The 27,385-nt window shown below is 39.8% G+C and overlaps 3 protein-coding genes across 3 annotated transcripts; 1 reads left to right on the top strand and 2 right to left on the bottom strand.

The window, feature by feature from the left end:
* Positions 1-1,074: 1,074 nt before the first annotated feature.
* On the bottom strand, positions 1,075-7,329 carry LOC128713866 (thyroid adenoma-associated protein homolog). The gene is made up of 11 exons (XM_053808737.1): positions 7,218-7,329; positions 7,083-7,150; positions 6,666-7,021; positions 3,571-6,592; positions 3,361-3,485; positions 3,144-3,297; positions 2,689-3,062; positions 1,884-2,618; positions 1,635-1,819; positions 1,380-1,549; positions 1,075-1,311 (listed from the first exon to the last, which is right to left on the bottom strand). The coding sequence occupies exons 1-11, from the start codon at positions 7,327-7,329 to the stop codon at positions 1,075-1,077; spliced, it is 5,538 nt and encodes a 1,845-aa protein (XP_053664712.1).
* Positions 7,330-9,989: 2,660 nt separating this feature from the next.
* LOC128715969 (dystrophin) lies at positions 9,990-17,668 on the top strand. The gene is made up of 18 exons (XM_053810892.1): positions 9,990-11,139; positions 11,333-11,423; positions 11,514-11,634; positions 11,731-11,864; positions 11,953-12,046; positions 12,133-12,213; positions 13,266-13,713; positions 13,791-13,942; positions 14,017-14,276; positions 14,391-14,624; positions 14,700-14,833; positions 14,907-15,136; positions 15,210-15,719; positions 15,788-16,369; positions 16,444-16,572; positions 16,667-16,778; positions 16,855-17,157; positions 17,571-17,668. Exons 1-18 carry the CDS (start codon positions 9,990-9,992, stop codon positions 17,666-17,668), a joined length of 4,863 nt encoding a protein of 1,620 aa, XP_053666867.1.
* A 5,209-nt stretch (positions 17,669-22,877) lies between these two features.
* On the bottom strand, positions 22,878-24,685 carry LOC128711014 (IDLSRF-like peptide). Its single transcript, XM_053805880.1, has 4 exons — positions 24,565-24,685; positions 24,326-24,454; positions 24,041-24,239; positions 22,878-23,025 (listed from the first exon to the last, which is right to left on the bottom strand). Exons 1-4 carry the CDS (start codon positions 24,683-24,685, stop codon positions 22,878-22,880), a joined length of 597 nt encoding a protein of 198 aa, XP_053661855.1.
* Between the last annotated feature and the right edge of the window lie 2,700 nt (positions 24,686-27,385).

Here is a 27,385-nt window from a genome sequence, read left to right as displayed (position 1 = left end):
TTTCACATTGGTAGAATCGAATCGAACAGTAAACGACATAGAACTGGATTACTTCCAAGTGGTTATGATGGTACATGTCAACTTTCTTTTCAATCTTATGCGAACTTTCATTTTCGCTTGCATGATTGATTATCACAACTCTCCGCCACTATTCCATTGCGATTATCTATTTTTTCGTTCAAATACGTTATCTGGCCTGCGTGATTCTCGCTGTTCTCGGTACGATAAATTGCAACCGTTCCTGGTGGTTGGTGGAAATGATGGTACTAGGAACAATTATATCGTTAGCTTGCCACTAAAACAAGTCTGTACGGTAGAGCGAATGATTTTTTACTTCTGCAATCTAATAAGGCGCATGTCGGTACTGCTGGCGCCTTTAAGCACGGCTGCCTCAAACTCCGTTTCATCCGTGCACGCTGTATTTTCCAGACTTGGTTCTGCTTACCATGTTGTAGAAGTATAGCAGCACGGTTTAGCACACGATAGACTATCGATTTACCGCGGCTCTTGCTGAACTAGAACCATTCGGTTGTTCCGTCGCGACTGAAAGCTAAAGCCCCGACGTGGAGGCTCGTTTACGGCTCGTGCTACACCGCTGTGCTTAATGGCGCATGAGTACAACTTTCGGGAAAATTATACCCCCTCAACCTCAAAATAGAACGACGTCGTACTGCTCTGTTGAGAATGATACAACTCGTGCTATACCGGGTACGGAATTGTAGAGAAGACAAAAAATGAAGATAAACGAATCGTGGGGCATTCGTCTGATGATTACATGATCGCCATAGTTTGAACAAAACGATTATCCTTGTAGGACACCTATACATATGATCGTTAAACTAAACAACTGTATAAAATGAGAATAAGCAACAGTTTACCTAAATCTGCCTCAAATATCGTCATTACATGTGTCTACTTCCTATTTCTATCCAAACTTTTGTTGTATCGAATACTTACCAAAGCATATTGGTCAAAAATTCAAATATGAATCATTCTGATTCCACATTTATATCGAGTTTATTTTTTACATTTTTTTTACTTCGGCACACAATGCAGCATGACATACATTTGTGCCTACAGAACGATTCCTATTAGTTTTGATGATATTTTTGCGGTAGATTGCAAGAACTCCCGTATACACGTTGGCTGTTTTAGATGTTTGTCGACAATCTTTTGAATTTTATCTATATTGCTATCCAGGCTGTAGTCTGCATTGCTCGAATCCAAGTGTTGTAGCTCCGCTATGCAATAGTCTCGGACCAATTCTAACTCACCGTAGATATTTACTTCATTTTTGTCGAACACCTTAAGCTGAAAATTAGAAACAGATTGTCATTAAAACTGTACATTGCCCATGTTCGGTGACCGTTCGTCCTCACATCTGTTACATCGTCAATATTGATGGAATCGTCTTCTGTTTCCTGCTCTTTCAATATCCATATCACGATGATAGCGGCCACTATCTGGTTTAAGGTAAACTTATGAGCAACCATTGTTTTGCTTAGTAGTCGTAAATATGCACTTTGTGCGTATGTCGCTACGAGAGGTTCTGTAACAAGAAGCAGAGATAAATACCATTTAATATAGAGTAATGATGAAGAAAGCGCACAACTAGTACTACAACTTTAACTAACTTTGTTTCACTTTCTCAATCACATGATGAAGTTGGCTAACGACTAATGATGCCTTGGCACGGATATTACAATCGTCATCACTAAGTAAATTCAATAGTGCAAAACTGAAACTTATGTACTGGTTTAGTGATTTGCCATCGAATATTTTCCTACCGACTATATGCAAACACTCCACCGCAGTTAATCTGTAATAGTTAAAGTTGATTAATACCTCGGAAAATAACCTCGTACATTTTTGCTTGTTCTTACCTAATGGGTTTTGATTGGTATGCAGCGCTTAGAGTAGGTAAAAAATCGACATTCAGCGTAAACTCACTTGATCCCTTCGACTCATTTTGCAGCATACGTTTTAAACAGCGGAACATGGCACTGCGTAGTTGATAGGGCTGACTGTTGGCTGCTTTGTATATGATTTGTATTGCTTCACGAATGCTTTTCCCATCGAGCAATACGTTGCCAACGGCCACACTACTGTAGCTAAGTATTAGATAAGCCTTCACCTGGATTGTGTACGGTTGCTTGTGACTTTCATTCTCAGGCGCGATCAATCGACGTAAGGAGCAGTGAAATTGCTGCGAACGTAACAGTTCCGCCTTCAACCACCTTAATCGATCCGGCTTAAGTTCACAAATATTGCGGAAGTAAAACACCTCCACAGGAGTGATATCATATTCTTCGCATTGCTTCCCAATGTGATCAATATCCAGCACGAGTAAGATCGTGTTTAACATCGCCTGTATGTATTCTGGCGACTGCTGTTTGTCTCCTTCCGATTCAATGCGCAACAGGAAACATTGGGAGCTTCGAGTGGCTGCCTCGTCATCGCTATACAGATACATAAAAGTTTTCAGCAGTACTATTTTCTGAAACACTAAAGGTTCTCCATAAAAGTTCCGATGGTTTGCCAAATTAAGCAGATAATCAACAATGTTGCTTAAATCATCTATAAATTGATCATCCTCTGCAATAATGATGTGTTGACATCTGAAAATAAATAAATTATATGAAATTTTATAACACCGTGCACAATTCCATAAAGCGCATCTTGACGTACCGTGCTAAAATTTCCAGCAATATATCTAAAATGGTACTGTAAATTATGAAATTGGGTTTTACTTCAAACAAATAGTTTGAAATCGCAGTGTACAATTCTATCCAATTGTTCAACTGTCCGCTCGATGTTGCTGCTGCTACCAAGCCGGGATTTTTGGTTTTGACGAGGTACAAAATTTGCAACAACGCACCATGTAAGGAATTGGGATTAACGTTTCGATTATTGGAACGATTAAGGCTTTCCAATAGCAAGCAGATTCGATCGAACATTAAATCCGGTGACACGATTATGGAGATGATCTTTGCCGCCAAGTAACGCGTTTGAAGCTCTGCACAACCGGAACAAATTGAGACTAAAGGAACGAACCGAGAAAGCTGGAATGAAGGCAGAAAAATAAAGCACACACATACAAACATTTATCAAAACTTCTAATATGAGGGTCAAGTTAAAATTACCTTCAAATTTGATTCACTGCCCTCTAGAGCAGAAGGATACAGTCGACTTAAAAGCAATAAGAGCGGGTGTAATTTTTTACTTCTAGTGCCTTGGATGATAATTTTACTAGCCTTTTCCAGTTCGAGCACAAAGTAATCATAGAGCACGGGATATCTGAGAACAAAGGCAAATAGTTTAGTGAGCATTTTTTCGTGGTCGAGGTTTTCATCATCTTACCGTAAAAAGAATATTCTGCCAGTCATTTTGTTGCGAATGTTTAAATTTTCCGAATCTTTGGTTCTTTGCACACCAAATACGCGCACCATCAGAGCGGAGAATAATAAAGTTGAAGAATTACGTTCCTAGGTTAATATAAAGTTCAGTTAGTTATATGATTCAAACCACGATACATTGCTTAGCATAACAAAAAGCATTCGAAAAACTTACCGACCATGACTCCGCTTCGTAACCGTTGATAGCGCACATGATGCCTTCTGAGACGAACTCTCCGACGGTTTCACCCAAATCAGTGGATCGAAACAGTGAACGTAATATGTTCAGCGAATGAGTCCGTGTTTGACTGCTTGTGCTGTGAGACCGGCATAGTTCGAGCAATGTTTTCATGCAAAACTGTAGTCCTTTCGTGGAGCTAACTTGTAGCTCGGAAGTTATCAATGCTTGAATTATAAAAGGTATGCCCGCACTTCGACGAGTAACACACAGTTTATCTAAGTTGATCTCAGCGATGTCTCTGCCAGTGATTGCGGGTGTAGCAACTGTATTCATGCCCCCAGTTATGGCATTAATCAACTCTTTTATCCAGCGCATCGGCAGCTGATGTAGCTCAGTATGCGGGGAACCCCAGAGGCGTAAGCATATTTTTGAAAACCCTATGTAAGCTTGTTCAAATGCTCCTCGATGCTTTGTTTCAGAGAGCAGTTCAATAAACTGATTTCCAATGCTCAAAATCTGTTGGCAAGTCAAAAGTCCACCATTCTCGCCCTGCATTACAGTGCTTCCCGTATCGATGATTGGAGAACGGGATGCAATATCGCCCAGAATAAGTGAAATTTCTTTTATCGTGCGCCAACAGCAAAGTAAAATCATTTGTGGTGTGGTTTCCGGCTTGTACGGTTCATTAGCCTCATCGTGCGTTGTGTTTTGGGTGGAACTATTGATCTCATCGTATGACTCCAACGCATTTACTTCATCCATCTCTATGTCGGTGCATTCGTTTAGGTTTGATTCTACGAAATCGTCCAAAAATGTTCCTTCTGGTGAAGAATTGTTCGTTACTACCGAAACCACTTTTGCAATGCTGTCACAGGTACTAATTAAACGGGTAATAGAAGTTCGCCAACATTCATCCCGCGAGAGCTCCTTGAAGTCTAGTTTGCTCAGTAAATGGCGAATGCAAATTAGTGCGCCGAACATTGGATTCTCACGAGAAGCTCGTAGAAGTGAGTTGCTAGCTAATCTGAATCCTTGCATAAGAATTTCCTCGCACCATAGAAAGCAACGGTACACCTTCATCGCGACATTGCAGCTAACTGGCTCAATCTCCAGACGGGGTGTATCAATAGTGCTATTTACAAAGCACAGATATTCAAGATAATACGCTGCCGACAACGAATCATTCGGTCGTGGACTGATCATGAGCGTGCGGGTGACCTCGTAATTAAGTTCATCATTGAACTGTTCAATGAATTGCTTCGGACAAAATGATAACACTTTCAGGGAGTAATGTTTGTTAGACTCGTAACTATCGTTCAAAGCCGACAGTAGAATGCGCACCTGCCTTTCATTCCACATGCTTATGTTCTCATCGTTGTAGAAAATATAGGAAGAAATCTGCAATAATTGAAGCAAAATCTGGAACGAAATTGCTCGGCGGCTGTAGTTGGCTCCGATGAACTGATTAACGATACAAAATTCATGCAGCCGTTTGACGAACTCGTAGTAGTAATGGCTCTTTCCATCGATGTCCGATTTCTTAATGATGCTCAAAAAACCCGAACGAAGACGATTCAGGGCACTCTTCATACATGACGTAATTTTTTGTCGCAAAGAAGCCGCTTGGACATTAATGTTCGTTTCGAGGAAAAAGAGAATGCATTCTAAATCTTGTTTGGTGAATATTTCGGTGCTTTTGTGGCATTCTGTTATCAGGTACAAGGCGGACATACGGGTTGAATCATCTGACGATATCATTGCCTGCCGAATATCAGTATAGGAAAGCAGATTTTTCCACATGGCTTCCGTTGACTGGACCGTATCAAAGAGCCCATTTTTCCGTGCGATGCCCAAAGAGGACAGTACTAAACCGTAACTGATTCCAATTTTGCTATCGATCATGTAAATGGCGATTTCTGGATGGGCACGAATAGCTTTTCTAATGAGATCGTGCAGTGTCTCTCGTACGTCATTTCCAGTATTTCCATCACTGGTAGTTTCCTCTTCCTCGTGAGAAGATGCTACGGTCGTGGCAACTGTTTCAGCGGCTCCACTGACGATCCCATCACGTCCGTTAGTAATTTCCATCAGAATCGGATTGATCCACCGATTAAACCATTCCTGTGTGTTCTCCTCATACGAGTAGGACATCATTAATGATTCATAGCAATTGTTTATATGCAAATTGGTATTCGAATGATCATTTCGAGTGAGCGAACGAAGTAAAAACTCCGGAACATCTGGAATGGCACGCAGAACTTCCTTTGCTTTAAGTATTGAAGATATTGCACTGATCAATATGCACTTTGTGTTGATGTTAATCCCTCCGTTACGAATGTAATCGTAGATGATAGCGTTTAAAGTATCGTCTAGCCGTGTCCCTAGTTGTATAGTGCACTTAAGCAAATCGCGCGATATATGTCGTATGCTGTCTACATAATGATCCAGATGGGACAGAGAGTAACGCAGATTTACGGCCAGGATGTCAACGAGTTCTTTTCGTTCCGATGGTTTGTAACCATCCAACTTCAGGCCAAGCAGCCGTTTGGTCATTTGGAAAAAGCCACGTGTCGTACCTAGTACGATGCTTACTTCCACCGAGTTTTCCTCTGAAATTTCTTTTAAAACCGTTGCTGCCTGATGCAACACTGCTATACCTTTCCATTCTGGATCGGTGAAATGCTCATTTTCTATCGTACATATTATCCCATTCACCAGACACATTTGCTTTGCTGAACTATCTTCGTCGAATACACGTTGCGCTAGTCGTAAAAATCTTCTCTCCAAATTAGCATTCATGGCTATTAGTATACCACAGTTAGTTTTCGTGTCCATCGGTATTTCCGGATTTTCCAACAAATCCCAGCATATGAGCACAAGTTTTTCCACATTTTTTTCACCCTCGTACGATGCCTTTAACTGATCGGGAAACTGTTGGAAGCAGGATATTACGATTCTGATAGCAGAGTGAATGAATAAACATAGCTCACTCTTATCCGAAGGAGAAACCTGATCACTGCAAATGACATAAATAGTACTTGTATGCTATTTGTAACCCGCGAACGAAAGAAAGTAGCTGTTTTACTTACTTCATCCGTTCCAGATACACCATCACGGATTTGTTCAGAAATTGAAATAATTGCTGCAGGCTAAGACGAACAGCTTCACAACCCACTTTGAAGTTTTCGAAACAACTTCCGATATTACATATTGTAGTGTTTCGCCGCGTTGGTTCACTCGATCCACTTGAGTCTTGTTCAATGCGTGCTTTTATACTGTTTGCAATGCTAGTTGCGACGATTTCTCGGCTGGCGGTTAAGTTGCTTAAGGACCGAGCTATCGTATTTCGCACCGCATGCTTAAGCGGTGCGTCCATGAACAAGTTTGCCAATGTTTGTACATGTAATTTGAGTGAATCCTCTAGTCCTACGACAAAGGACGAGTACTGAAACAAGAACATAAATGTACATAATATGCCGGTGCTATAATATCAACTGTATGCTTACCTCTTTAAGAACTTTCACCTGCCCTTCTATGGTTTCTGATGAGTTTAGTTGATCTAGATAAGAATTATCTGCAAATGAAAGAAAGGCATTTCATTGGATGGGCTGTAGTTTTGTAAATGTGGCAGCATTGTTTACCCGCAGTCAAATATATAGAAGGCACTTGGAACAGATCCATTCGAATTTCGGAATTTTTTTTCACATTCTCGTTCGCTCGCACATTAGAAATCCGTAAGGATAACCCATTCATGTTTCCGATTGATAGAAATTGATATGAAAGAAAATGATAAACCTTTTCTGATCACTCTGTAGCTGGAGGTCAGGTTTTACTCTTTTGCTAACAGCTCAAAGCAGGTCGCTTCGTACATTCTCCTTGTATTGCACTTTGTCGATAAAAATTGGCTGTGTGAGCTGAATTGATGCGAAGAAACTTTGAAAAACAATTCCTTTTAGCCAGATTTTCCGAAGGGACAGACGCATCGACAGTATCCAAACATGTATTGCTCGTTCTCCTTTGCTTATTGCATTTCCTTGGGAGCTGTCAAAATGTGTCAAAGTTTCCACCTCGTGAAAAGTACGCACATACATCGAGCTATCGGTCAATCGAACTGATAACTCTTTCCTGCTTATTAGCGGACTCGATACATGAAGTAGAAACATTAACCAAAAACTATGCTTAATTATTTCAGATGGATAATTTGTTCGATTTATTAACCTACTCTGCTACTATGTAAAAGCAGACTTATACAGATAGTCTTCAAAATACGCCACTGAAAGAGAACGAATGAATCCGCATGTACAGATTGGCACAAATCAAAAATATGCAGGCGTGGACAGTTTTTTACGTCTGCGTTTGTGTATAAAATATGTAGCAAGGATTTCAAATTTATTTGGCACCTCAGATGTACTATTTATGCAAATAAGAGTTAAAGCCTTTGTTTGTAATTTTTCTACAACATTTCCACAACAAACACGTTTTCTAGTAAACATCTGTTTAATTTAAGAAAGTCTGCGTGTTGTGAATCCGCGCTTTCCCGACTATCGCGTACTGCGGGTATCTGCTGTATGCGTCGGATAATAAACATTCGACAATTTTACAACTGATGCGCCCAGCACGAGCAGCTCCCATTGTGAATCTGTGACCATGGTTTTGTTTATGGTAGTTGGTTCAAGTGACGAATTATTTTTTTTTTTTTGAACGGAAAGTGTGCGATACATATTTTAAAATGTCTATCGTTCCATAACAACCGGTAACAGTATTTTAAAAGGACATAATATCTCATTTGTTCCCTTTTGTTTACTTAATGAAATATGCTTCAGAAGTTTTGCTTGAAATATAGTGCTTGATTCATTACATCAGCTTGTAAACACTGTTTATAAGCTGAATATGCACCAGGGAAGAAATAAATAGATTTCTATCTCTATTAGCATCTCCGAGAACATGAAACAGATTCCCTTGCTGATGTAGCTGCAGCTGTAGTAGGATGTTAAACCGTTTAATTGCATCTATCTCTTTTATTATCATACGGCATTATATTCAAGCTGTAAAACCGGAAAAGCTAAAGCTATTAAGTGGAGATAACACAAACGCGTGTATACTCTTTTCGTGTTTTGCAGTAGTTCTTACTTATCATTGAACGATCGCCAATTCAGAAAAGATTTGAAAGAATTTACAAGCTCTTTCACCAGGCTCTGGGCTGGGACTCTGGGACATTATGGATGCAAATTTTGTATCGGTTTTAAATTGGCTCGTGAAGACTTCCATACTATCTGTGGTGCAACTTTGCCAAATCAACGTAATCTACATATTGGTATCATTAATTTGAATGGAACATGTAGTTAAATTATATGAAAAACATTTATTTAAACAACTAATGCATTAACTATTCAAAATATGTCATTATTCCGCAATTTTCATGCAATAAGCTACACAAATACTAAGTACACAAATATAAAAAAAAGAATAATAACGCTAGACATAGCGAATAGCGATTCATTTTTCTATCTTCCCTATACACAGGAAGCCTTTTGAAAAAGGAACAGCCTGAATGATTTTTTTGTTGGTCCGATTATTGAAGCGGATATCGTTTCGGTTTGTTTCCCAAGTTTGATGGTATGCATTGCGCATGTCCTTTCGTAAGCCGCTTGCAGGTGGTTCGCTTCGTTTCTCCGTATCGGTTGCAAGCGAAAAGGACTGAGAGCAAATGGCCGTGGCTGTGTCAGGAGTTAGTGAAAGATTTCAGTTCTAATTTGCTAGCCTCTCCTATTCATGGTTTATTTTGTACCTTTGAATGATTATTTGCTACTGTGTAGGAGAATAGTATAAGGTAAACAAGTTGATTTGTTTAACTGTGCAATTGGTGCAGAAGGATCGTAAATTTGCTACATAAACGCTGTTGCGTTTCAATGTCAATCAGTGTTCAAGGGATGCAAGTGGATAAAACACATATCAAGCACCTATCGGAAAAGCCGACGAAAAAGTGTTAAACTATGAAGCGTTTCCTGGTTTAGATGTAGTAACTTCATCTGTGCATTGGTGTACATTAATCAAATGCATTTTAAGTGGAACGTTCTACAGTGCAGTGAGAAGAGTTGGTTTTGGTGTCATTCTTTCATCTGGGTGTACCATCCCCAGACAGCCCTTCAAGCGCAAATAATTTCAATAACCAGTGGCACAATGTATACAGGTTTGTCGGGTAGAGTGGTCGTATAAGTACCCGTATAACCTTTGTTACGCGTTTTTCTATTTTGTCGCATAAAAGTTGCTGTTAGTAAAGAAAAAAGAGCACAAAAAGCCTGAAACCTAAATCTAAAAAGTTAAACAGTTTCGTGACCAGTGACCAGCTGCATAAGTTCATGTGACTGCAGCGAGCGCCATTTGTTGGCATCAAGGAGAACAACTAGCTTATCATGGAACAACAGCAGACCGTCGCCTTGAAAGAGACCTACACACGCCCCGCTGGAGTAGAACCATCCAACTCGCATCTATTTCGAGCCAGTCATGCAAAACCGCCTGAAATTCCTGTCCGTGTCGGTGCAGGAAGTGTCAAAGCACCTGAAATACCTCCGAAAAATCTTACGAAACGACCAACCACTATCGGTGCTTCAAATAAGGATGAGAACATCCCAAGCGCTAGCATGGTATTATTACAACGTGTTGCACCAAACCGTGCGCCTCCATTGCCACAAAAGTCGACCAGTCTTGCACAGGGTAGCTCGAATAGCACAATTCTACAGCACGCACCACATTCCGTTGCTTCCGGCGTGGGAATAGCAGCTTCCCCGGCGACTGTAACGTCAGCAGCAGCAGCAGCAGCACCATCATCATCCGCATTAGCAAGTGGTGTCGTGTCTACCAGGACGAATGATGCATTAGGCAAAGAGCGCTCGTCCACAACAAAAACGACGACAAAACCTACAAAGCTGGAAGATTATGGATCCGAAGATGCTCTACGTGGAATTGAGAGTGGTTTGCGAAATGTGGAACGCGCAATTAAAGAGCAGATGAGTCTACGATCTTCGGTGGAAGCAGAAGAGCAGCAGAGCATCGCACATCCGGTGAAATTCGGACGGCTAGAGCTAATGGGTAAACATTCCAATTCAATGGGGTCGGCCACATCGTTGGACAATCCTTTCGATGGACCCGGTACGGCTTCAGGTATGGCGCAAGGGTTTAAGTTCGATCGGTTCGATCAAAACCCAAAGCAAATGGGGTTGGAACGTGGAGTAAGCATGGAAAAGTTGCGCTTTGACTCTGGAGGTTCCGGATCATTTCATGACCATACCACAAATGGTATGGAACACGGCATACCACAAAGACCGATGGAGCATCAGTTTCGTTCGTTGGATCGACACCTTCCGCTCGAATTGCAATACGGAAGCAGCCAACAGCGGCAACGATCTCAGGAGATGGAGTTTATCAAACAGCAGCTTCTTCCCGTTATCGCTCGTAGTAAGGAAACGAACAGCTTGAATCGTCAGATGGGATTGTCCAAGGACGATCTTCGGACAAGGCGGCGTTCGTCGCATGATGAGAGTCTGTTTTCAATTAACAATTCAGGTAAGTTATGGACATTGTTTTTGTAATACGATTGCTCAATACGGTGTCAAAGATGCATTTGAATCATACTTTATTTGGAAGTAGCGTAAAATGTTTTAGCATGAATATAAGATTTACAAACAGTAGAAAAAAACGAAGTTGAAACGAAAACAAAAGTCTTGTGATCCTGAACATCTCATCTAATGTTGTACAGCTCCACGCATGAAAGAGCAATGGGAGGATACAAACCAATCGGTAATGCAACGCAAAACCCAGCTCACAGCAATGCTCGGGGACTCTCAAAGGTACATGCAAATTGTGGAATTTGTTTGTTATGTGGTTGTCGCTTGTAATGTGATTTCCTTTTCTATGGGCATGGCTCCAAAACCACACAGATACGAAGCAAAGAGGCTAGAAATAGACGCTTGGTTAAGCAGAATGGAGACAATAACGGAACGGATGGGACCAGTGGCAACGACGGCCGACGTATTGGACATTCAACAGAAAGAGCAAAAGGTAATGTTTGTCAACTTGGATAAAGCAAATCAGACCCGTTGCAAAGCACCGGTTCCACACGTGAAAGATGGTAACCGAAACGTATATCTCATTTAGTCCTTCCATGCGGAGCTGCATAAATTTAATCATCAAATTGAATTATTCAACCAACTGACCCAAAAACTAATATCGGTATACCAGTGTGACGATACATCGAGAATTAAGAGAATGACCGAATCAATCAACCTGAGGTAAGTGGCATCTGGGCGCGTGTGAATGTACATATTCTATGAAACAATTATTAAATCACGTCAATTGCGATATTTCGCCTCTCATTAGGTACAATAACTTAAATAACTCTATTATTTCGAGAGGGAAACAACTTCATGCCGCCATACATTCATTGCAAACATTTGATCGTACATTTGAACAGGTAGGACGAAGTCATTATAAATACGGAAAATGATGCAAATTCAAAACCAAAATTAATTTAATTGAATTTTCTTCCACTTTTCACAGTTCCTCGGTTGGCTGAGTGAAGCAGAATCGCTATGTGAGAATACGGAATCGGAGGCGGACAGGAATCCACATTGCTTAAAGGTACGGAGCTCTTTTCGTCTCTCCTCATTGAAAATTTTACGGTTCTGTACAAAGCTGAAAGAGCTGTTCTCCTTGGAAATCGTTTAACCGGTGTGCGGCCGGTCCGCAGTTGACCGGATAATCGATGCTCTACAGTAATTACAAACCATAAATATATTTAATTTCATACTGAGGACTTATTCACAAAAAAACTCGACGCTTTAAGGCATAAATCTGTTTAATATCCTTTTGCTACGGTTGTGGTATATTTGCCAGCGATCTTTAAAATTATTCTACATTTTATAACACAGTTATCAAATATAATTTCTGTGTACGTTGGTAATGTGGTTGACATAGAGCATCAAACATAAAAAAATGACAAAGTTTTGTAACTTGATCGTTGGTTTTGAACAGATCGTGGTCTCAGCTGTGAAACTGCACAGCGATTTTAGCTGATTAAAGGATACCATTAATACGCTATGCGAGTAGAGCGCACTTTGCGACTTTTCGGAGAACACTGTTCAGCAGCCTTCAGTTGACAGCACGAAGCACGAACTGTCGAAATTCCGACACAAAATTGCTGCTTGGGTAAGGAAATGAAGTAAAAATGATGAAGTGACCAGAGCAGAGCGATTTGTCAACAAAGACGGGAGCAAAATCGATAGAATTATTTTTACCGTTTAATGTGCTATGATTAAAATTGTTAGAATTGTGAGTGAATCAACTGAGGCACTATACTGATCAGAGCCGAGTTGTGGGAAAGTGAAAATAGAGATCGTATATAATAACAGACCACAGCATCAATACTCGCAGTGGGTGTTGGTGGTAGTTGCATATCATATTTCACCTACAAGATTTAGATCGGACTCAACTTGTGATGTAGAACATGCTCATGCGCAGACTAGTCGGCACACGATCTTGCAGCTTTTAATAATTCTAGGTGTTTGTGCGTGTCGGTCGTGAATGATATTTTTCACTCAAATAGGAAATGGTATTATTGGCCCACATTATTCACGTCAGATCTGGTGAACATGTTCATGGTGTTTGTTTTTTCTCCCACTTGCTCAATGTAGGATTTGCAATCAGAAATCGACGCAAACCGGAAGGTATACGAAGGACTGGATAATACTGGACGTAAGCTGCTGCGTTCGTTAACATCACAAGAGGATGCTGTAATGTTGCAGCACAAGTTGGACGAAATGAATCAGCGTTGGAACCATCTGAATTCGCGCAGTGCCGCCATTAGGAACCGTTTGGAATCAAATTCCGATCATTGGAATGCTCTACTGCTTTCGTCTCGCGAACTTACGGAGTGGGTAATTCGGAAAAATACCGAACTCACCTCGATCGGATTCGGCTCGATCAATGGTGATTCCAACAGCTTGCAAATGCAGTTGGATGAGCATAAAGCATTTCGCCGCCAACTTGACGATAAGAGGTCTATTATCGAGAACAACCTTATGAATGGCAGGCAATACATATCAAATGAATCACCACTCTCCGATACAAGTGATTCCGAAGGTACGTGTGTGAATAGAGTTTGTAGATGTAAAATCCATTAAGTGTAAATCGTGTGACTTTTACCTTTAATGTAACAGCAATTGATGAAACTATGTACATATCTACCGAAGAACAAAATCGCATTCTGAGCCGAAGCATACGCCGGGAGGTGAACAAACTGTCGGAACAATGGACACTGTTGATTGAAAGGTGCGACAAATGGAAGCATCGGCTGGATGAAAATATTACGGTAAGTAGGCCCTGCGTTTAATGAATGCCATTCCTGGGTAGCAGCTTATATGGGATTGACTGCATGTTTTTTAGAAAATGCGACAATTTCAAAAAATACTCGAAGATTTAAGCTCACGAGTAGCTTCAGCTGAAACAATTACCCACTCGTGGACAATCCCCGCCCCGGGGTCGGACACTACCGAAGAGATGCAGCATTTACAACGCTTGAAGGACAAACTTACCACAGCTAATGCACTGCTGGATGACTGTAACGAGCAGCAAAACTTTTTCTCCTCCTGTCGTGTAATCGTTCCGAGCCCGTATTTGGCCAAGCTTGAAGATATTAATACACGGTGAGTCATAAAAACCCCGTATGGTGCTGACTGATCGCTCAAACGTGTGACAATTATGTTCATTTTTGTTCATTTCACAATTATGTTCATTTTGTTTTTGTGTGTTCCCAACAGCATGAAGCTTTTACACATTGCTGTAGAAGAACGGTTCAAAGTTCTGCAGCAAAGTAATCAAACGCATGTTAGTGGGGAAGATGGTATGCTTGGAAGCCATCATGAGGAGGGTGGAAAATTTACCAAACCTCTTCACATTGTCGGTGGAGGTACGACTGTTCCAAACCTAGAAAAAAGCGTCCAAATACCATGGGAACGTGCAGTGACACCTGCCAATGTGCCTTATTATATCAAGTAAGATATGTTTCAATTGCTTCCAGTGTTTTTCAATCAAGCGTTTTTACTCAACATCTGTTTTCTTCCTTACAGTCACGAACGTGAAAGCACACATTGGGATCATCCAGAAATGATAGAGCTAATGAAATCTTTAGCTGATCTGAACGAAGTCCGATTTTCCGCTTACCGCACTGCGTTGAAGCTCCGAACAGTCCAGAAAAGACTCGGTGAGTGATTGCCTTACCGTGTTATATTTTTTTTTTTTGGACCCGTACCCATACTAATTGCACTCATCTTTAGCTTTCGATCGTTTGAATATGAGTGTTGCCATCGAAATTTTTGATCGATATGGTTTGCGGGCACAGAATGATAAACTGATTGATATACCCGACATGACAACGATTTTAAATTCGTTGTACACAACGCTGGAACCCAACGATCGTGCAGTTATGCTAGATTTGGCTATCAATTGGATACTCAATGTGTATGATTCTCAGCGAACGGGACAAATACGGGTACTCAGCTTCAAGGTAGGTTGAACCAGAACAATTGCACATTATGGTTGAAAGTTTCTATTTAATCACAATATGTGTTTCGTGGTAGGTTGGATTAATTCTATTGTGCCGCGGGCATCTGGAGGAGAAATATCGTTATCTCTTTCGGTTGATTGCGGATCTGGAGAAAAAGGTAGATCAGCGGAAAATGGGGCTGCTATTGCACGATTGCATACAAGTGCCCCGCCAGCTGGGGGAAGTTGCCGCCTTTGGTGGCTCCAACATTGAACCTTCGGTCCGATCGTGCTTTGAGCTTGCTGGTGGTGTTAGTCAAAACGGCGAATTGTTAGAAACGGCAATTGAAGCGCAACACTTTCTCAGCTGGCTCCAACATGAACCCCAAAGCATCGTATGGCTTCCCGTGTTACATAGACTTGTGGCGGCTGAAACTGCGAAGCATCAAGCTAAATGTAACATATGCAAGGAGTACCCGATAGAAGGTTTTCGGTACCGGTGCCTGAAATGTTTCAATTTCGACATGTGCCAAAAATGTTTCTTTACTGGACGCAGTACAAAGAATCACAAACTAAGTCACCCAATGCACGAATACTGCACAACGGTAAGTACGGATGTAGATTCAGGTTGTTGTAGAACTAATATTTCGACTCTGCGTGTATTGTTTGGCAGGCTACATCGACGGAAGATGTAAGAGATTTCACCAGAGCACTGAGGAACAAGTTTAAAAGCCGCAAATATTTTAAGAAGCATCCTCGCGTTGGTTACCTTCCCGTACAAAGTGTGCTCGAAGGTGATGCTCTGGAAAGTCCTATCCCAAGCCCACAACACGGAACTCACACACTGCAGAACGATATGCACTCTCGGTTGGAAATGTATGCATCCCGTTTGGCACAGGTGGAGTGTGGCACTCGATCCAACTCCACACCTGACAGTGACGATGAACATCAGCTGATTGCACAGTACTGTCAAGCGTTGCCAGCAGCAAACGCGACCGGTAACACAACGGGCAGCGGTGGTCCCAAGTCCCCGGTGCAGGTAATGGCTGCAATGGAAGCCGAGCAGCGAGAGGAGCTGGAAACTATGATAAAAGAGTTAGAGGAAGAAAATGCAAATTTACAGGCCGAATATGAAAAGCTTAAGGCAAAGAAAACAAGCACTCCCATCACTACACCGGATGAAGGATATAAAACTCCGACATCTACATCGAATGCTATACTTTCATCTGTCACACCGACTTCTACCGGTGGTTCGGTAAATATTGAAAAAGAGCGGAAAAGAAAATAATGAATGACATGTAAAACTTCTTGTTACTTTGCTTGTTACAGGATATGGTCACAGAGGCCAAACTGTTGCGACAACATAAAGGAAGATTGGAAGCTAGAATGCAGATATTAGAAGACCATAACAAGCAGTTGGAAGCACAATTGCAACGCTTACGACAGTTGTTGCACGAGGTAATTGCATATATTCACTTATATATTGTTACGCTTTTCTAAAACTAATCGACAAATGTAATGTTAACTTTGTATTGTTGTTATATTTTCATAGCCAACACCTCCGAAACCTCAAACGCTACAAACTAGGTCCGTAACAGCATCCCAACTAAATACCGATTCGCCGGCTAAAATGCAACATAATGGTCATTATGATCAGAAAATTCGTAAGTTAACAGCCACGGAAAAAATGTGTAAGGCATGAATAAGATACACATCTTTACTAATACATTTTAATTGCAGCCTCTGAATTGAATCAAAAACCTACATCTCTGTATGGTCCCGTCGGAGGAGGCAGCATCAATGGGTACCTTTCAATGGTGGGCGATGAAATGAGACAACGGGAGCAGTACAGTGTGGATGTTTATGACAAAACAGGGGCAGGAGCAGCCGCTGTAACTAATGCCTTTTCATCAAATAAACCAGTAGGTTCTGGTGGAGGTGTTGGTATGGGTAGTGGAGGGAATGGAAGTATGATGCCATTGGAATACGGGATGGATGAACGACCACCGCCACCACCACATTCAAGTTTATTACACATGGCCGGTTAGTATGCGTGGAATTGAAATCAATTAACAAATCAACATTTTCGAAAAGCTTTGTAATCAGCTCACAATTGCAATTAAAAATAATCATATGTTTTATTTTCATGCTGCATTTTACACTGAACATGTGATTTATTGATTGTTTGGTGGCTTTTCATCACACGCAATAACACACGTTTGCGACTGATTGTGACGCTCTGCCTTCGTAACGCCCTGCAGGAAGAATACAGTAAATATAATTACCTACACAACACATTTTTTACATTACTACTAACATCGCATGATTGCCTTTTTAACGGCAACGCGGGTGACAATATAATTATATTTAAAAAAAAATCAAATTTACATGTTTTAAACGCATTCTCATTTCTCGTTTTTCTCGCATCCTTTTTACTGATGCATAAAACCACTCAGACGACCTCAATAAAGCCGTAGAGGAATTGGTCCACATCATGACAACGGAGTCGAAGGATGAATTGCAACACGAGAACAAAACAGCGGGACTGCAATAAACAATAAGGTAGATTGGTAGCGACAATTGCTAAAAGATAGATTGTTAAACCGGTAACCATTACCTAATTCGTAATTCGATCGATGTCCTCCAAGAAAACATATATAGTCATGCATATCTTTTACGTATCATCAAAGAACTACAGACTATTGGAAGAATTGAATAGTTTACTTCTAGTAATTGACATGTGTACTTTGAGCACAGATGGTTCGCAAGGACCAATTTTACACTTGATAGCGATAGTGTTCGTGTTTCTCAAATATTTATATTATTATTATTATTGATGCAATTATGATGCCTATCATTACTATGAAAACTATCTATTGTACGAACGTATATACATATATATTATTATACCTAACAAATATTATGCATACAAACCAATAATTTAAACAAGGCGACATTACATACCTTCAGCTAAATAATCATTCATATCATATGTGGAACAATGTTTACTCACCAAACATAACAATCAAGACATGCTATAACTAATCCAACAAATGGACATTTTTTCTTCAAATTGTACTTGGCGCGTTTTGGTATGTTATGTATTATTTTTAAAATGAATGTTGAACAGAATGTAAGGAAAGTACATTTCCACATTGATTCAATCCACAATCACTTTAAGAAGTAACTGAAAAAGGAAAGATAGTTTATGTTGCGTATCATTACCAAATTTGAAATATTAACACTTTGAATTCCATTCATGATTACATTACAAAGCTAAACGTTATGAGTTATGATATAATTTGGTTGAATCATGCACACAATCTGGCTGGATTTGATTTCTACTTTAATATATTATACAACAAATCATACAGGGTGTGATTATTGTCATAATTATTGATTATTGTCAAATTCATTTAAATGATTTTAACGAAACATGATTTCTTAGACCTAGTTGATTCCTTGTTGATCCTAAAATGATGCTAGCTACGAAATAACTGTTCTAATATTTCTTTCAATAAAAATAATGCAATTAATTGTTCTTGCAAAATATGTTTGTATTCTGATTAAAGTCAACATAAGAAATAATCGAAAGAGTATTAGTAACAAAGGACACAGCAATGCGAAAAAATTGTATCCATGCAGAAGAGGATTTGGCATAACACATATTGAAGAATAAACATCGAAAAGTCGTAGAAAATGCATATTGCTGTAGGTGATTTATGTGGCAGTACATCAGTATGTTGCTCCGTGCCATTAAAAAATGAAAACGTATCATGGTCTACACAGCTAAGCATAATTATATCATCCATAAAAACAGTATAAAGTGGACAAAAATATGCCTGTTTTCAACGAATTTTGCACTAGGTCGTTTAGTTATCAACATAATATACATATCAAAGACACAATAAAAGCAGGAATATAGCGTAATCGTACGACCACGGGCACAAATGGACGTTGAAATAATATGGGAAATAAAAACGATTGGTCGCATAACTCGCATAAAATTCATTGAACACGTTGCATAATGTTTTATTACCTTGCAAAAAACAACCAAACGAAATAATATGTTTCGGTTATCATACACCGAACCATTAGCATTATTGTTCTGCATTAATACTGGAAAAGGAAACATTGAATATCATTCTCTGTCCATTTGTTAGCAACCGTGAGCACAAACTCTACTGGTTATAACACATCAATTTCATCTCGAAACTAGTGCAATATAGTAGACAAATTTAAAACACCTTCTGTGTAGATGCAGCGTTATTAAAGCATTACAACTCGCGTATTAATTACACTCTTCTTATGACTTGTAGAGAAAAGCAAAACTTTCTCCATTGCCTGTACAAGTGAAGTATGCTGAATTGCGTTTTCTGTAGTATGTTCGAACGAGGAGTGATCAGCAGTATCGTGAAATGGACAGGGACATATATCAGCATCACAAACTCGTTTCCTAGCCGAATGTTTGAAGCGTGCCGTGGAGGCTCTATAGTATTATGGTACCGAAAAGGGTTCTGCAACAGCAAATAGATAAAAAAATCATAAATCATTCTGTACCCATAACTACTTCGACAACAACAACGTTCTTATTAAATCTAGGGGGATATCAATCTACCACAAACACAAAGTAATCAGCTAAATAGATAAAATACTATCGAACCAAGGCTTGTATACAATAACCATCCTTTAAGCAATTGGGGAATAATAAAGTTTCCGAGCGAGGAATGCTCTACCATTGTAGTACCATCGAGTTGTTTAATAACTCGATTCGACGAACCTTGAGTATGGAGTAAAAAACAAAAGCATAGTTAAGGCGCTTTTTAATATATAGCAAACGGCAGTAGCGGTGCAGTCCGCGGTATACAACTAATTATTCACGCATGATAGTTGTTGGACAAAATGAATACAGGAAAGATTAAATAAACAGGCAATGATGGAACGAAATGGGTTATCTATCATTACCTATCAAATTTGCGTATGTCCTATTTATTTCTGCGTATTTGCGAAAAAGTTTAAGATTGTACTGTTACATTAAAAACGGTAGTGTTACTAGCACTTATTAGAGTAATTTGTTTGTGCGTTACATTTTAGCGCGTTTGGATTAGATTATTGTAGGGGACGGTTTATTTGGTTATCACCATAAATGCTGATAAGATTCAAATTAAAATTATTTGCCAAATTGTGGTCATCCGGAATCAGATTCTTCTGTCCTTCCAAGTACAAAAACATCACTTTCGGCATCTTTACGTACGTCTTGGTTGATTTACAGCTCTTCACACAAAGAAATGGAAATGTTTCGCTTTTCATGCGGAACTCGTGGTCGTTGCCGGTACCGGAAGTTGCCGTGTTCATTAAGATATATCACGCCACGTATCAGGCACGTAATCCGTGTCAGTATGTTGTCTTTTGGTCAAATCTGGTTTCACCCATCATGCAAAGAAACACTTGTGGAGAGGGATTGGAGATTCCCGGAAGGTCTCTCATAATCCTTAAACACGACGTACGGGGAATGCAGGGATTGATTGTCACAGTCACGTGAAAACAGGACCAAAACCTAACATTTTGTCCATCGTACATGTTGTATTGTATTTTTTTCTTCGTTAGAACGGCCAGGTCGTATCAATTTATTTCACCAAGTAGCCAGGTAATCAGTCCTTGCTACGGGGGAACGGTCTGCAATTCTGTCTGAGACTGTCGTGTGTGCCGGTTACTGTGCTGTAGTTCGATATGGAATGTATCATCACCGTCAATTGGGCAAAATACAACAATATTTTCAGTGTTGTTGGTATTGTATACCATTTTTGCTGGAACTTTATACGTCGACGAGATGATCAACTGACCTAGAACGAACTTATTGCAAGCAGAAAGTTCGACTTCTTCGAACACATTTAAAAAACATATAAGTAAACAAAATAAATGCAATAAAAGAACACACCGAACGCCCCAATTGACACAAGATACCGGTATAGATATATTTTCGTTCTTTTCTTACGCTGAGCCCTAGCACGGTTCACAGTTACATGTGGCCATCCTGCTGATTATTTGTTGTACATTCATTTTTATCCTGCAATTGATCAATCCACAGCGTGAAGTACATGCCTTGTTCACCTGGATATTATAATCAATGATTGTTACATTTTACATACATTTTATCAGTTTGTTTGTGTTCATCTATGATGGAATCAAATGGGTCTGGGTCTGATGGGTGGACGTAGCTGTGTTCTTTTGTGGTGGCTTGAGGGTATGAGCATTTTAGATGCATGTGATGTGTGTTTGCTTGTGAGGAAGTGTACAATTTATATGGTATTACAATGTCAGTTCAATAATCAGTTCTCTATAAACAGCTCGGTAGTGATCGTTATTTTGATGGTAAGGTTTTTTTCTCTCGTAAAAAAATTGATATGTCCAAGGGGTTTGCTCTCCACAATACTTGCATCCATGAATTGTCTTCCGCTTTGCTCTCGCATTTACAAATTTGTTCGTTTTGTAGTCCAGGTTCCCTGCTTTTCTCACTCTGCTCACGTGTCAAAATGCTCTGTGGGGTGATAACCACGTACGCAAGCATCCATTCTCTTCGCATCGCTTGTTGCGTGACATTATCTCTGCTTCAGCGCTATTACATGATACATAAGGTACATCTCTCCACCGGCGGTGTAATCATCGTTGGTTGATATGTTTGATTTGTTGTGTGCATTTTCCGTAAGATTCTAGCATTGGTAAGGTAATTAGCACACACTGGCACACACTCACACACAATGGTGTGATCATTTCGACTTGTGTATACGTGTATAATGTATAGTGTATAAGCATGCACGGGCCTCTATAAATATAATGATATGTATTTTATGCATCTGTACTCTGTATCTTCACTTGATTTGATCGATTGCACTTCGTTTTGTAGGATTCTTCCTCCCTTTCCCCTGTTTTCGTCACTTTATGACACGTTCGACACATTCGAGCATCTCGAAATGCACGATAAGAAACGGAAATATTACCTTTCAACAAAACACCTGGGAAAACATATATCCTACATAAGCTAATGGACGTGAATTGATTCCGTTGGTCACCCAATGCTGGTTAATTTGTTGTGCGCTTGCTTGCTTCTGACAGAACAACCTTCTTTGATGGTTGACGATCACCATATGCATTGCTTGCCTTTCAGTTCCTCTTAAAGAAGTCGCTACTATGCGTGATCCTATATCACTGATGTAATTGTGTGTATGCAAGTTTCCCTTCTAACTGCAACAATATGCTTCATTGAAGCCAAAAATACTTCAAACCATTGTAGAGGCTACGGTTAACGATGGATGCGTTGGGACATGATTTGTGTCAGGATTTTGTCAATTGGTTCAAGTACTGCCACTTGGCGAATCAGAATAGTTCTGCTGGTAAGTAAAGGAGCAACCCAAACCAAGCGACATTTGTTAGTATGCTCATATTTCAACGATCAATCGTTATGGTAGGCTCTACTCCTTTTTCTAATCTTTGCCAAAACATTGCATGGAATCGTTGATTTCAACGGAGGAGGCCTGAAGATCGATTGTCCATATGATTTTAAATGGCTCCGATTTTGTCGCATTCATTGCATTAACATATATGGCATATACGGCATTTCTCTGACCGGTATTACAGTTACATAAATTGCGATGCGTGCTAGCTTAGTAGGTGAAACCTTCTGGTGATCCTAGGTAAGAATAGATCTGCGGTGTAAGTGGTACAAAATAATAGAAGCTACTGCTATACGGCAGCTCAGACGATACTCAGTCTAGGAAGCCTGTGTTGACGAGTTTTTCTAGGAAAAACTTGACGTCGCCCAGCTCCGAGTCTTTGATACCGATCGATTTCAACATGCCTAGATCGCCGTTCTCCACTGCCATGAAAACCGATCGTAAATGCTCGAGGTCAGACCTAGAAACAAAGGATATACATTAGCGGACATTTTATTAAAAAAAGCACAATTGTAACTAAACTGATGTATGTATGCTTCAAAATTATGGACATTGCATAAGGAATGGACATTGTTATGCGAAAATATCAGGTTATCAGGTCCAGGTTATCAAGCTCCAGAAGGAGTAGAAGAAGCTGAAGGTGAAAGATTTCTTTCCGACAAAGCACAACATTGCATTCACGAGTTATTAATGGATGAAGAGACCTATTTGACACCAGACGATTACGGCTGGAGGGATGACCTGGATCAATACATCCTATGCGAAGGAGACAAACTTGCAGTTCCACGTCATTTACCCAAAGAAACTTCTTATAAGATCCAAGGTTAACGAAAAAAAAACTTCCAATTGAAACTTTGGGACGAAATGTCCACCGAAACTTGCCCTTTATCATAAAGAACCCTGCGAAAAATTATGTAGTCTTGTGGTCCGAACTAGTCTGAAATATTATTTCAGGAAATCATCTCAATGTCGTAAGATGAGACCAACAGAGTAATTTTGGACAAACCTCTAATGGATGTTCTTCTACAATAATTTTCAAATAATAAATCGAGCGGCAGCCGATCATCAAGACCATGAATGAGCTGATAATTATCGTTTCATCGGCAATTACAAGTATTATTTAAGAAGTTTGTGTAGATTGCAAAGGTCCGAATATAAAGAATAATTATAATAACAATAATTCTTACAGGTGCTACTAAGCACTGGTATATGACTGTTCAACAGGGTGTTTAATCCTGTTCTTTAGTAGGCCCCTCTAGAAGTTAAAACAATCATACAAGCCCGCGTTATGTTAATAATAATTTTTATTGCAGATTTTGTAATCTCGAAAAGCTTTTATGCTTATTTTACGTGTCTGGTTTGGAAACTGTAAATTGTACGCCATTAACAACCCATTATCATTAATTACTCAACAGCAATAATTAATATATAAGTCATATAAGCAAATATCAAGATGAATTCATAACCATACTAACCTCATCAGATGCAGAGCGGCTCCAAAATCTTCGATGGTTTGCGATTCACTGAGGGCGATGGCCACCTTTTCCACACCACCGAGTGGTGCCAGTGCGTCACGCGCTTTACTGCCGAACAGTTTTTCCAGATAGTTAGGCCCGTGCGATGCCAGTAGGCTTTGCAGGAATGAAGCTGTTTCTTCTACTGGTGGCCGTTTTGCTATTAGTAAAGGGTTTAAGAATGTACATTGCTGCAGGACACACGCAAAAACGGTCTTTTGTGTACGCTTTCACCACACTACTTACCCGCTGTACAAAGACGCATATCTTCGTCGTATCCATCGGAACAATCGGGCGCACCGTCGCAAAGGTACTGTATGGAAATACAGTTCCCATCACCAGGGCATTTGAATGGTTCGTACGGGTGGCAAGCCTCTAGCAAAGGGAAACACAGTGAAGTTCGGAAAATGTTTTAACTAACGTTACGCGTAAACGGGGTAGACGCCCTTTTTCGTTGAACACTACACACTGGTACACCCACTTACCATTGCGCTTCGAAACAGCTGGCAGATGGCCGTAAAGCCTGCTTAGATCGATTCCCAATATCGCCAACGGGAGCGATAGGAAAAAAACATTTCCCAACCACAACCAGTTTGTAGGAGCCATGATGAATGGGGCTCTCTGGTGGAGAGAAATCGTCCCACTGTGTATTAAAGTCACAAAACTTTTCAATCGCTGTATGGTTTTTGTTCGCTGCGCACAAAGAAACACTTCCCACACAGAATTGGAACAAAAACCCCTACTGTAGAACGGCGGGGATAGTGGCCGGGGGGGGTTTTGTAGGGAAAGCCCGCGTTGCCTGTATGAAAATCTCTCTGCTGCGTGTATCGTTTGCTAGGTGTAAAGTAAGTAAGACACTACGCAAAATTTTCAACTAAACATTGAACCTATTTAAACAGCCTCCAATCACGTCGGACAACGAAAGCACTGTAACGCTGTAAACTATTCATTGAACGGAAGGTTGTTCCTGCTGCGGTTCTTTTCCGAAGGGTTGTCGTCGTGTGCCGATGATTGTACGACTACGCGAAGCCAAAAATTTTCCTGCCATACAAATGGAAAAAATGTCAGTGGAAAAACCCCATGACACAAACGAATGGCACGAACGCACGCCAACGCGTTCCGCGAGACCGATACGAGCGTCCGAAGTCGTCCTGGTGGTTGTGGTCGGTGCTTTGCTTCGGTTTGCTTTCCTCGGTGACGTTTTAACGAAAAGCTGTGCTGTTACCGAGGTGGAGACGCACGGTATAGATGGCTGACGAAGGGGTCAGTGATGTTGTGCATATGTACTAAAATGGTCCGCATGGTTGAGTGTAAATGTGATACAGGCAGCTTTTTTGGTCAATAATTGCGCTTGCGCCTTCAAAGTTGAATGAAAACTACGGCCATACCACGCGTTTTGAAAATCAGAGTTGGCCAAGCAGGAAGTGCAGTGAATGACGGGTTATTTCTCACTATCTTCAAAACGTATTAGGCGAAGAATGGTTGAATAATTAAAGTTTTTGAATCAGAATGAATATTCTGATAACACGATAACGACACTGATAACGATAACACATTGTTCTTGGCTTCGTTGAATTGTGGGCGAAAAAACCAAAACAAAATTATAGCAAAATATTTGATTTATAGCAAAGATTCATGTACAAGGCCATAAATCGATGAATTGTCGAGTTTGATACCCCTGTTTATAGCAAAACTGCTCTGACGTCAATGATGAAAAATTTAAGAAATCGCCGTAGAGTAAAACTTAAAAAAAAATCAATGAAAACACATCTATACCTGAAGAAATTAGTTAGACAAACTCAATATTACCGTTGGATCAATACTTCGTAACAAAGTTGTTTAATACAATATCACACAGTTGGATAATATTTATATGATTTTCTGATAAATATGAAATTTTCTGATGTTGTTTAGTACTTTTGAAAACAAAGTTGAGTTCCATAGCTATAATAATATTGATTGATACTAACCTTTACTTTATACTCAACCCTGATGGCAATTGTTTTTGTTACGTTAAAATGAAACCACCGCATGCACACAAGCATTCTCAATTATTTGAAATTTATTGTAAATAATTAGACATATGTTTAGCATCATTATTCATCAAATTGAAATAGCTTAATTTGATCACATTAATTTATTTCATGTTTAGTTTAATACTAAAGACAAAAGAGTTTCTGTCTTTAAAATTATTTTACCGTGCTGTTACGCATTGCTCTCGGTTCTATTCTACGAAGCTTGCGATGTTTCTCGTTGCAAGGTTTTCTCGAAACACTTGCAAAGATTTACTAACAATCAAGGAATTGTGTCCTCGAAATTTTAATGTTTTCATTGTTGTTTTATTGAGATACGTTATCTGCTCGAGCTATACACATTGCTTTAAGTTGATGAAAGGTAGTTACTGTTATCAGAATAATTGAGAACACGCGAATGTTAAAGGTAGACATTGAATAAAATTAGCAACTGGAAAGAGGTCATTATGACAAGCGTATTGCAACAAGTGTATTATCTGATATGTAACAAACAAACAAAGTATTACACGATATTTCTTTGTTAGGGAACTATACCTGTCCCGCTCTTTTGTAATGTGTAATAAATGTAGCAATTCATCTTGTCGGTGATGTGTGTTGGTGCAAACGTTATTTTTCACAATCGTGCACTAGTGACTCGTTTGCGAGGTGCTGCATCTCGCAAACCATCTCCAGGTCCATGTAGGTGAGTTTGGCTGCAGGTCAGCAATGCAATTTTGTTCGTTCGCGTTTGGTAACATCGAAGGAATCCGTCCGGTCAGTGTATCGCTTGTGTCGGGCATCACCTACATAAACCAAATGAACGTGCGACGAAAGGGAAATTAATAAAATTAATAAATTAATAAAAGGGCAATATGCAGCTTGATGTGTTGTATAATTCATATATTATATGGAATTTAAGGGCAATTGTGAATAAAAAGTCCTTAGAACCTAACAACTTCTATGAGCAATAATTGAATATTATAAAACTGTTATGCTAATTGCTTTGTTTAAATTACTCCCATGGTTTTGAACATATTTTTCACATTTTTTAAAATTTGAATTAAATGTTTTGTAGAAGATTTAAAACCTTTTCCAACACTAAATTCATAAAATAATCATTTAATTCAGGGGTCGGCTAAGTCCGGCTCGCGGGTCAAATACATCCCGTCAGTAAATCTATTCCGGTTTTATTGAAACGTTTGGAAGGCCACACAAAGAAAACAAGATCTCGCAAATCACGACATCAAAGATGTATTATTATTAATGAACATCGTCTACTTTCATTTATTTAATT

The sequence above is a fragment of the Anopheles marshallii genome, chromosome 3 (assembly GCF_943734725.1).
Source record: "Anopheles marshallii chromosome 3, idAnoMarsDA_429_01, whole genome shotgun sequence".
Lineage (NCBI taxonomy): Eukaryota > Metazoa > Arthropoda > Insecta > Diptera > Culicidae > Anopheles > Anopheles marshallii.
The sequence above is the reverse complement of the archived record's forward strand: the minus strand, read 5'-3'. Positions and strand labels throughout refer to the sequence as shown.